The 11,935-nt window shown below is 40.0% G+C and overlaps 1 protein-coding gene across 1 annotated transcript in view; it reads left to right on the forward strand.

The window, feature by feature from the left end:
• Positions 1 to 7,651, forward strand: part of gucy1b1 (guanylate cyclase 1 soluble subunit beta 1) — a 34,915-nt gene extending 27,264 nt beyond the window's left edge. The window contains exons 10-13 of the mRNA XM_052042320.1: positions 3,575 to 3,812; positions 5,954 to 6,094; positions 6,928 to 7,082; positions 7,249 to 7,651. Of these exons, the coding sequence (XP_051898280.1) occupies positions 3,575 to 3,812; positions 5,954 to 6,094; positions 6,928 to 7,082; positions 7,249 to 7,381 (667 nt within the window). The 3' untranslated portion in view covers positions 7,382 to 7,651. The remainder of the gene's footprint in view (positions 1 to 3,574; positions 3,813 to 5,953; positions 6,095 to 6,927; positions 7,083 to 7,248) is intronic.
• Positions 7,652 to 11,935: the final 4,284 nt, after the last annotated feature.

Here is an 11,935-nt window from a genome sequence, read left to right on the forward strand (position 1 = left end):
CGCAAACCTTTGCCCTGCCAGCACCACCCCCACCGCCCACCCCGATTTCCCTAATTACCCAGCATGATGTTGGATGCCTATCTGTCTCCTGCCTAACCTCGACTACCAGGCTCTTGGACTGTCATCCACTGCAGGTCCACTACCCATCCTCAGACAACGCAGCAGTCCACACCACTTGGACCAATAAGTAGGAGGTTACCTATGCAGACCAGGGTGCTGTTAGATGAACCCTGGCCTCAAGGTACAGGAGTGAAGACCTACTAGTATACCTCCATCAGGTCTTCCCTCAATCTCCTCCTCTCGAGGGAAAACAAACCCAGCCTATCCAGATACAGGGTTTCAACCTGAAACGTTGACAACTCCTTTCTCCCCAGATGCTGCTTGACCCACTGAGTTCTTCCAGCAGATTGCTTGTTGCTGCAAATTACGGCATCTGCAGTCTCTTGTGTCTCCAGCCTCTCCAGTTTCTCATCATAACTGAAATGTTCCATCCCAGGCAACATCCTATTGAATTTTCTGTGGACTCTCTCCAGTACAAACACATCCTTCCTGTAGTGTGATGACCAGAACTGTACACAATACTCTAGCTGTGTTAAAGTTGTACCATAACCTTCCTGCTCTTATAATATTCGCCTGGTTAATGAAGGTAAGTATGGCGTATATCATCTTCACCACCTTATCTACCTGTGCTGCCACCTCCAGGAATCCTTGGATTTGCACACTGAGGGCCCTATGTTCCTTAATCTTTCTCAGGGCCTTGACATTCATTATGTATATCCTGCACTTCTTTGTCTTCCTAATAGCCATCACCTTGCATTTACAAGGATTAAAGTCCATCTGCTATTGCTCTTCCCATTTTAACAACTGATCAATATTGTCCTGTAGCCTAATACTCCCCTTCTCACTATCAAGCAAAGTGATTGATTTTTGTGAGAAACAACTGCAGATGCTGGAATCTAGATAAAAAACACTGTGATGCTGGAGGAACTCAGCAGGCCAGGCAGCATCCGTGGAGAATAGTAGGCGGTCAACGTTTCGGGTTGGACGTTCCGAAGAAGGGTCCTGACCTGAAAGGTTGACTGCCTGCTTTTCTCCACGGATGCTGCCTGGCCTGCTGAGTTCCTCCAGCATCACAGTGTTTTTCATGTTTGATTTTTGTGTTATCTGAAACTTACTAATCATACCTCCTATATTCATATCTAAATTATTAATGTACATAACATACAGTAAGGGTACCTCTGGGATCTTGCATTTTGGATCAGTCTCCTATGTGGGACTTTGTCATAGGTCTTACTGAAGTCAATGTGGACCACATTGACTGCACTGCATGGTGGAAAGGGTGAGCAGCTTTAAGTACCTGGGTGTCAACATCTCTGAGGATCTGTCCTGGGCCCAACCTATTGTGACAATCACAAAGAAGGCATGCCAGAGGCTCTACTTTGTTAGGAGTTTGAGGAGATTTGGTATGTCACCAAAGACTCTTGCAAATTTCTATAGATGTACAGTGGAGAGCATTCTGATTGGTTGTATCCCAGCCTGGTATGGAGGCTCCAATGCACAGGATCGCAAGAGGCTGCAGGGGGTTTTAGACTCAGCCAGCTCCATCACAGGCATAACCCTCCCCACCATTGAGGACATCTTCAAGAGGCGGTGCCTCAAGAAGGTGGCATCCATCATTATGGACCCTCACCATCGGGACATGCCCTCTTCTCGTTAATGCCATCGGGGAGGAGGTACAGGAGCCTGAAGACCCACACCCAACGATTTAGGAACAGCTTTTTCCCCTCTGCCATCAGATTTCTGAATGGTTCATGAACCCATGAACACTACCTCATTATTCATTTTTTTGCACTATTTATTTACTTCTGTAATTGATAAATACAAATTTTTGTAATTGATAGTAATTTTTATGTCTTTGCACTGTAGTGCTGCTGTAAAACAACAAATTTCATGTCATATAAGATAGTGGTAATAAATCTGATACACTTTGTTTCCTCCTCAAAATTCAATTTGTCAGACAGGATCTGCCCCTAACAATGCCATGCTGATTATGTTTTCTCATAAATTCCATATCTCCCTTCTACACTACCTCTTCAGCCACACATTCATTGTTGTATCCTCCTATGCTTACAAATACGTGGCAATATAAGTAGTCCAGAGATTATAAACTTGGAGGTCCTGCTGTTTAATCTGCTACCTAGCTCCCGGAATTAATAATGCAGAATTTCATCCTTTTTTTACCTGACCACAGTACAGTATGTTGATCAAAATGTAATTATTTATTTAATATTTTCATGCAAATGAATACCTCAGTCTTTGTTTCCTACCAACTAATTCACAACCTAATTCCAATGTATTAATGATTCTGCACCCAAAGCTCTGTGCCTAGAAATTGAACAAGAGACCTTTATCTAGTTCTCTTTATCCTGTCCTTCCGCAGGATTCCCTTAGCTTATTCCGAGACACGAACATAGATAGCTCACTCGATCTCAGTTTGGTCATTAACTACCAGGCAATTTTTTTTAGACAAAAGGTGAATAGCACATAACATATTTACAATAAATATATAATTATGCTAACTCTTTGAAGCAAGTCCATAAGAAATCATTTGCAGTCTGTATTCTGAATAGTTTCATATGAAACCTATTGCATTTTTCATAGTGCATTGTTCATCATTAGTTATAGGGGGTGAGAACCAAGTTGTGAAGTCCTTTCACTGATAAAGAGGGCCTGCCTGAAGCAGATTAAGTTAAGAACCTGTGTCTCATGATGGCTCAGGACCCCAGAATCGTTCACAACTCAATCTGTCCTTGAGCCCCTCTCCCCAGTTGGCAAAGATATTTTTCTCCCTCTCCCTAAATGATGCCCAACTCTCCCACTCTCCTCCGAGGCTTATAACCCATCTTCACCCCAAGCAAAATGTGAACAAGATCCACAACCTATGTTTTCTGTCATGCATTCAGCAATAGTAGAAAATATGTAGGTAATGCCTTTGAGACAATTGCTTCCATAAGGTTGTTCTATAGCAAACACACACAAAGTGCTGGAGGAACTCAGCAGGTGTCCTGATGAAGGGTCTTGGCCCAAAACGTCTACTGTTCATTTTCCTCCATAGATGCTGCCTGACCTGCTGAGTTCCTCCAGCATTTTGTGTGTGTTGCTCCAGATTTCCAGCATCTGCAGTCTCTGTAATGTTCTATAGCAAATGTTCTTTGGGCCTTCTACAACAGAATTTTACAGTTGCAGACTCTCAAACAGGTAGTTTGTTGGCTTGCAGTGCATCTTCAATTTAATGTGCCTTTCCAGGTGCCAAAAATTACTATGCCTATACTGTATATTTTATAACTTAATTTTATGTGTTATGTAGAACATTTTACATTTAGGTTATAATTATGATTGTTACTGATTTTTAATTTCTTACATCCAGTGGCTTTGCTGAATGAGGCATTATTAAGCTAAAGCCAGATAAAAGTTTTTAGAATCCAATCGTTTAAAGTTAGAATTGAAATATCAAAAATGTTTTGAAAATATTTAGAATATGTTAAAAATCTGATATACATTCACCTGTTTTCAGATTACTGTATTCAGTACTTCCCCATTCTGTTGCCAATGAGCTAAGACACAAGCGCCCTGTTCCTGCTAAACGGTATGACAACGTAACCATCCTTTTTAGTGGAATTGTTGGATTCAATTCTTTCTGCAGTAAACATGCCTCAACTGAGGGAGCTATGAAAATTGTAAATCTCCTCAATGACCTTTATACAAAATTTGACATCCTCACTGATTCACGCAAAAACCCTTACGTGTTTAAGGTGAGTAATCCTATTTTCATTTGGTTCAATTTAGAAGTAAATACTATCAGCTAGAAATTTGATATTGGTTGGTTACACTAAATGTACAATCTTGTAGTACCTGTGCTTTACATTCCTATTGTAAAATCAGTCCCAATAAATTGAAACCAAATTTGAAAAGTAGAATGCAAGGTGAAACCATTACTATTTTGTATGTGTGGCACCAATGTATGAGAATGAATTTCTAAACTTGGATTCCTGCACATTATGGACTATTATCTGTCTCTGATATGCTCAATAGAAATGCTGCTAACAGAATCACCTGCAGAAGTTGTCATCACTGATTTGTTTTGCCTAGTTCCACAACCTTGGGATGATAAATCACTGATAAAATGTATTCAGCACACTGTGCCTGTCATTGATCTTTGATGATTGCATGAAAATAAGGCTAATTATTGGGCAAGCACTTTCCTTATAATCCTACAATATCTTCTCCTGCAAGTATTTATCCAATTTCCTTTTGAAGGTTATCGGTGAGTCTATTACCAACATGCTTTCAGCAATAACATTTCCAGTTCTTATCCAGTCGTTGCAGAAAAATAATGGTCATCTTCTTCACTCTGGTCTTTTTATCATTACCTTCAAACTCTATTAAAATTCCTTGATTTTGAACACATCTCCTAAGTCTGTTGTGGCACAAGGAGGAGAATCTGTTCCTCTAGTCTCTCCAGATGACAGGCAACCCCCACCCACCCACCCCCCCCCCCCCCCATGCTATTTCCCTTTGCATATACTTATTGCAACACAAAAATTTGGGATACAGAATAAAATTCACTCTCATGGAATTTATGTAAAGGAAAAGCAAATAAATAAAGACTAAATTTTTTTCTTGAAAATTCGTGTTTCTCGACGTAGGCATAGATGATGCGGCTTCACATTATGGAAAATCGTGATACAGGCCATTTTCTACACACCCCACCTGTTACTTAGATTCATTACCTTCCCCCACTTGGTTCCACTTGCCCATCACCGACACGCCTGTCCACCTGGGTTCCTTCCCCCTTGGCCCTACCTTCACCTCCCCTCCACCCACCTGCCTCCTTCTGCTCATTATTTTCCCCCTTATCCATTTCCACCTATCACCCACCAGCCTCTGTCTCAAATCTCCCTCCTCCTCCTCCCACCTGGCTTCATCTACCCATCATCCCCAACCTCACCTGGTTCTACTTATCACCTACCAGCCCCTGTCTCACCCCTCCCTCTTATGTCAGTTCAGATGCAGTCTTAACCTGAAACGTCGACCATCCCTTTGCCTCCACAGATGCTGCTTGACTTGCTGAGTTCCTTCAGCAGTTTTTTTTTGCTCCTGAGCAAATATTTGGTCACTAATATTTCCTACATGTCCTGTGTTTTATTTTGTTAGAGATGTGATTTAATTTCAAATTGTTGCCCAAATTATGCTGGCCCTGGTTGACAGCTCTAAATATTCAGCATTCAGATTGGTGCAGTTCTCTGACGAATGTGCAGAACAAATGTTTCGCATTGGTCTGTCACTCATGGAGGCCAACAGCAGGGCCAAGTTTACTAAAATTCCCTGTGCCAAGTTATATCGGGCATGGCAACCAAATCCCCCATGTCAACAAGGATTCTAAACCTGCAGATTAATATGTAGAGAGACAGTCATTTCTAATTATATTTTTATAGCTTTTAATTATTTCTGTGTTTTTATATTTTTCATCAACCTTTCTGATCCTTAAAAACTATCAAACACAACTTTGACAGAAGACAAAGCTCTCTTCCCAGCTTTGCCTCTTTCTAGGTTTTTTTTGGGGTTGCGCCCTCTGCACCATGTTACCCACAGTCTAATCATCGTTTAAATCCTGCCACTGACTTTGGGGGTGTGGAGGGCCAGCCCAGGCATGCAAGGACTGTAGACTGCGATTCCAGACATCGGGTCCTGTCCAGCAGAATCTGGCCGATTGTTGTTGATAAGTTCTTTGAAGCCAAGAGTTGAAGAGGAATATAGTGATATTGGCTGACCTGTTTTGAATTAATGCAACAGTTGAAAGTATAGTGAGATCTGTTACATCTCCAAATTTTAGATTGTTCATTATTCGGTTAGAACCTTATAATGAGGCTGTACTTTGTTCTTATTTTTTCAGGTGGAGACTGTTGGTGATAAGTACATGACTGTGAGTGGCCTGCCAGAGCCATGTGTCCATCATGCTCGTTCCATATGTCACCTGGCATTAGACATGATGGAAATCGCAGGACAGGTGAAGATTGATGGAGAACCCGTGCAGGTTAGCCATGCAAAGCTCTGAGTTATAAACGTTGGTCACATTCACCCTCTCTGTGGTACACTTAAAAGCCTTGTAAATCTTAATGCACAATTCTCAGCGAGTAAACATTCCATTGCAAAAGAAAGATTCCATGAAACAGTGATACATCCTTTGTCAACCAATAAAGTTAAAGATGGTGGTTAATTTAAAAAAAAGTCTTACAAAGTTGTGAAGAAATGAATCATGGAACTGTGGCACAGAGAAGATCAATTGTCCACTGAACCATTTCACTGTAAAGCATCTTGTTTAGTCCCATTCCCCTACTCCACCCCCAGCCCTACCTGTTTACTTCCCTTAAGAGCCTCTCCAATTTAGTTTTGAAATCATTGTCTCTACTTCCAGCACTCTCGTAGGCAGTGAATTCCAGTTCACTAGCATCTATTAAGTAAAGAAAGATCTTCCACATGACCCTCCTATTTTTCTTCTTTTGACATTAAATCTGCCTCTCATTCATCCTTGTACAATCAGCTAATGGGAACAACTTTTCTTTGTCTACCTTATCTAAACCCTTTGTAATTTTATACTTTTTTCAAATCAGCACCCTTTGCTCCAGGGAGAATAACTGCAGCTGTTTCAACCTGGTACTATCCTGATAAACCTTCTCCACATCCTTTCAACTGTCCAGCTTCACATCCTTTCTTGAGTGTGGTGACTAGAAATAGGTACCTTTCTCTAGTTGTGGCCCAACCAGACCTTTCCTACCTGCAACTCTACTGGCTCAACTCAGATGCTGCTGATGTTGCATTCTCTAAAACTATGAGTATAATCTGAAACTATATCTTCTTTCACTTCAGATCACCATTGGCATTCACACTGGGGAAGTTGTCACTGGTGTAATAGGCCAGAGGATGCCTCGCTATTGTTTGTTTGGAAATACTGTTAACCTAACGAGCAGGACAGAAACCACTGGAGAAAAAGGGAGAATCAATGTCTCAGAGTATACATACAGGTGAGTGGTAGTTTAATTAGTTTGGAATGGTATGATTACAATGGCAGGGGGTGGGGAGCAAATCATGTTTATATCTTCCGCAGTTATCTTTTCTGAATTGATGTTGTATTAATCTGCACTTAAAATCAGATAAATAGTTCTAATTACCACCTTCTTTTATAATTAGATGCCTTATGAGTGTTGAGAACTCAGATGAGCAGTTTCAACTGGAGTACAGAGATCTGGTTAGCATGAAGGGTAAGAAAGAACCGATGAAAGTTTGGTTCCTGTCCAGAAAACGCAAAGAGACTGAAATATGATTCATCAAAGAACAATTTATAATTATGAACATAAACAGTGGAAAAATCATTCATTTGATGAATAGTGAAGCATTAACTTTCACAGCAGTAAAATGAAACATTTATTAGTTTAAAGGGCATTTTATATGAACTTTGACAAGTAGCAAAGTTGTTTAATCACAAGATTGTTTCTAGTCTTTCTTCATTAAATAAACAAATACTAGCGAGCACTTCTTCGTTTATTTTGAAAACAAAGATTTGCAGATTGTGCCAAATCTGACAACATTTACTTAAAAGAGCGAGATTCCGTAAATCACTGATTCACCATGCTGGCGGTTTGTGTGATTTGGGAGGTGGGGGCATGGTTCTGCTGTGCTGACGCAGTTGAACGTTGTATAATTAGCAGAAGTTTTTAACTTTCTGTGAGACCCATTAGAGATGTAGCATGTGCACATGAAACCATCCAATTGGAAAGTCCTGTACCTGGCCATTGGGGATGGGGGTGGAGGTGGGGTGGTGGTGGTGGGTGCAGGAGACTGTATTGTTGCTGAGGTTCCCATTCCTCCCAGATTACAAAGAGCCTTAATTTGAAAAAGGCTTCTTCCTAGCCTGGAACTCTCCCAGTTCCGTTCACCTGGCAACTGCAACAATCAAGTACATTACTCATGAAGGTGGGGATACACAACTTCCAGAATTTCATTGCCTCAGATGTTATTTGACTCCAGGATCAGCCAAAGTTAGTATCCTTTTCAGGGTTGCCTGGAAGATCTCAGGAACAGTAGAAAACCAACATTACTTGGACTCTTTTAGGATGGGTTCTGTCAGAATCCTAGTGAATTCTGGGGGAAAATAACCTCAATGATTTTAAATACAGTCAATGATATTGGGCTGGAACATCCTCCAGAATTGCTGCTCACTGAATATACATGATGTATACTGAAGGTCCTTCTGAGGGCTTGTGACCTGTTCTGAAAGGTTTTGCATTTCAAGAAGCCTTCAGAATGGCCTCTAGTGCATTTAAATCAGTCAAATGGACAATTAACCAACCTTGTAATCATTTGCTGTTCATTCTGCATTGAATTGAATGTGCTTACTTGAACATAAGCTCTTAAAATCTTCTGTTCAATGGTCCTGTGATATAATGGTTAAATATCTGAAAGTGAATGAATGGCGTGTTATATATACTGTCGGGGTTTATACCTAGATTTCCTTAAGAAGAAATGTCTATAAAAGCTTACGTTTCAACACACAGATTCTCCCCAAGATCAGTGACCTTCTGCATCCTTAAATGCATACTCACACCCATGCCTGGATAACTCTGGTGGTCAAAGTCAGAGTCACTATCACTGTCACTCTCAGCTTTGACATAATGCTAGGCAGCTGCCAGACCACAGTTTTGCTACTCCCACAAGTGTCAGGGAATCATTGATACTTCTTGTCTATGAGAATATTTTGACTTTTCCATTAGCCCACAGGAAGAGAGAAGAGTCATACAGTCAAAGTCAAGTTTATTGTCATATGCACAAGTACATGTATGCACAGGTGCAATGAAAAACTTACTTGCAGCAGCATCACAGGCACATAGCATCATATAAGTGACACTCACAAGAAAAACATAAATTAATCATAAATTATACTCAATTTTATTTTACAAGAAGGAACATAAGTAGAACAAAAAAAAGTCAATTTTAGTGCAAAGTGGTCATGGTGTTGCTCTACTGTAGTGATTAGGGTTGTGTCAGTTGATTCAAGAACCAAATGGTTGAAGGGAAGTAGCTGTTCTTGAACAGCAAAAAAAAAATTCTGAGGGCAAAAACATTAAGGTTTGCAGACCAGCCTCCTCAACTGACTTGTACACCACCATCTTCCTATACTTGATTGTGTTTATGAATAGTGAGCAAAACCCGCAGCAACATTCATTCATCTTTAAGCATCTAATCAAACCACCACTACATTCAGGAGTAGAAAAATAAGGTAAAGAACTTATCCTTATATGAAAACAGAAGTACATTGAGCTATTCTGCACAGATGTGTCTTTAAAATCAATCATTTAAATATTCCTGAAATGTTCACTTCCATGTACGTCAATTTGCTGATCATACAATCAACCATGATGAGATAACTAATATCATGGTAAACACCTTCTTTCATTAAAGTATTTTTCTAATGCTAATTAGAAGTTCCACTTAAGGACCTTGGAACCAACAATCCAGTTCAGTCTTTGGGCTTTGTGAAGTCAAAGGTACAGCTGACTCAATGAGCTGTGATATAACAGTACGCCAAAAAATATTTCGTCTGGATGTAAGGCCTTGCTGAGACATCATGGGCAATACTGAATCATTTAGATTGATCAGTACCTTATTGACTGCATGATTATATAAATATGGAGGCAAGATCCTAAGAGCACATACATGCATATATAAATGTGACAAAAGCCACAGTGTCATTTGATGGAACACTGAAGGTAGTCATTACATCTCGCAAAATAGTTCCCCACAATGGTGAGTAGCCTTGCTAATGAGATGTGATGTATCTTGCTGTGACAACTGCTAAAGTAAATTGCCCACTCTTGGCACAATAATGAAAAAACATTAAGAGCCCATAACAAAACTACATTTTTCTAAACATTTTCCAAATGTCAGATATCATTTATGCTAAATGAATACCAGTCTAGGAGTACATGGATTTCTGCCTTGAAAAGAATATACTTGTTAAGAGAGACACTAACCTTGTGGCTTCAGGACAGAACAAGTGATTTTGCACAAGAATAATCATTGGACTGGCAACAGAAACCATGTAATGAAATGCAGGTTCATTTATGGATGGACATTATGAAGCAACCAAATTAATTAGGTCATGTACCTCATCTGTTCTCTTTCCAGGTGGCAAGACATGAATCTTGTGCCTTGTCCTAAAATGACACAACTCATTAGTCTCTGATTTTGTGCCTGAAATACATTAGCAAATATAAGCCAGTCCACAAAAATAGTTCAAAGGAGTCATCTTATTCTGCATGATATTACATAATACGTGATAGACGATTGGCTATCAGGAAATAGTTGGCATATATTGATCTTTTTTTCTAGCTGCCAAGATGAAACAAGTGGTATGACACAGGGATTGGTGTTGGGGCCTCAACACTTTACAATTTATAAACAATTACTTAATAAAGCATGGTTTAAGTATGGTTGCTAAATTTGTTGATGATTCAAAGATGGGTGGGAAAGAAAATTGTGAAGACACAAAAGAGATGTATAGGTTACGTGATGGGCAAAGATGCAACAAATGGAGCAAAATGTGGGAAAATGTGAAGTTGTCCACATTGGACAGAAAAATAAAAGTGCAGCATATCATCTAAATGGTAAGAAACGGCACCTTATTAAACACATTTTGAAGTCTACATATATCACAGTTACTTCATCAAAAACACTATCAATTTAGTTGGACACAATTTGTCCTTAACAAGTCCGTGCTGGCTTTCTCTAATCAATCCACACTTGTCTATTCAGCTGTTAATTCTTACCCTGATTATTGTTTCTTGAACTTTCCACCAAGGTTAAATTGACTGGTCTGTATCTACTGGGGTCATACCTTTTTTTTGAACAAGAGTGTAACATTTGCTGTTTTCCAATCATCAAGTACCTAGATCTAAAACTGTTTGGAAGATTATGGCCAGGGTCTCTGCAATTTCCTTCTTTACTTCCCTCACCAATCTAGTATGCATTCAATCAGAGAAAGGTGATTTATCTACTTTCAGGAGTACATGTCCTCCTCTGTCAATTTTTAGCCCATTGAGGATCTTAATTTCATATTCCTGTGATTAGATCCAACAGCATCTTCTTCCTTGATGAAGATGGATGTAAAGTATTAATTTAGTGCCTCAGCCATGCCTTCTGCCTCCATGAGCAAATTTGCACTGGTCACTTCCGTTACAACCCTTTTCCTGTTTACATGCCTGTTGAATATTTTTGGATTCCCTTTTAAGTGTGCTCCCAGTCTTTGTCTCATGGTCTCTCTTTGCCTTTTTTATGACTTCCACTCTGAACTTTCTGTAACCTACCTGGTTGGCACTTGAATTAACAGCCTGGCTATGCTCTTTTGCCAGGGAAGTCTCTGAAAGGACATGACTGCAGTCTCACATACTAAACCCCTTTAGTTTGAAATAGTGCTATGTAAAGAGCCAACATTTCAATTGCATTCTTTGTCCTCGCTGAGATCCATGACCTCCTCCAACTGCAACCATATGTTTGGCTTTACTGCCTTGCCCTTGTAGGTTCAGGTCACAGTCACTTTCAGCTTCTGAGCCTCTGGATCATTCCAGGATGCTTCTGCTGGTTTTCTGTGACATCTCAGTTTGCTGACTTCTGCTCCTTTAGGGAGGAAAGCAAGCACATGAAGAGCAAGCACTGGCATTTGCCTACTTTGCAGGCCTCCTTAAAGATCCACTTCCATTCAAAAGACTTCTTGGCAACATAATGTAGAGTTGTTCCTTCCTCTTCATACTTGGTGGCCTGTATAATACCCCCAGTAATGTTAATTCTCCCTCTTTGCTCCTTAACTCTAATCGAATAGATT

This window comes from Pristis pectinata, chromosome 2 (assembly GCF_009764475.1).
Source record: "Pristis pectinata isolate sPriPec2 chromosome 2, sPriPec2.1.pri, whole genome shotgun sequence".
Classification (NCBI taxonomy): domain Eukaryota; kingdom Metazoa; phylum Chordata; class Chondrichthyes; order Rhinopristiformes; family Pristidae; genus Pristis; species Pristis pectinata.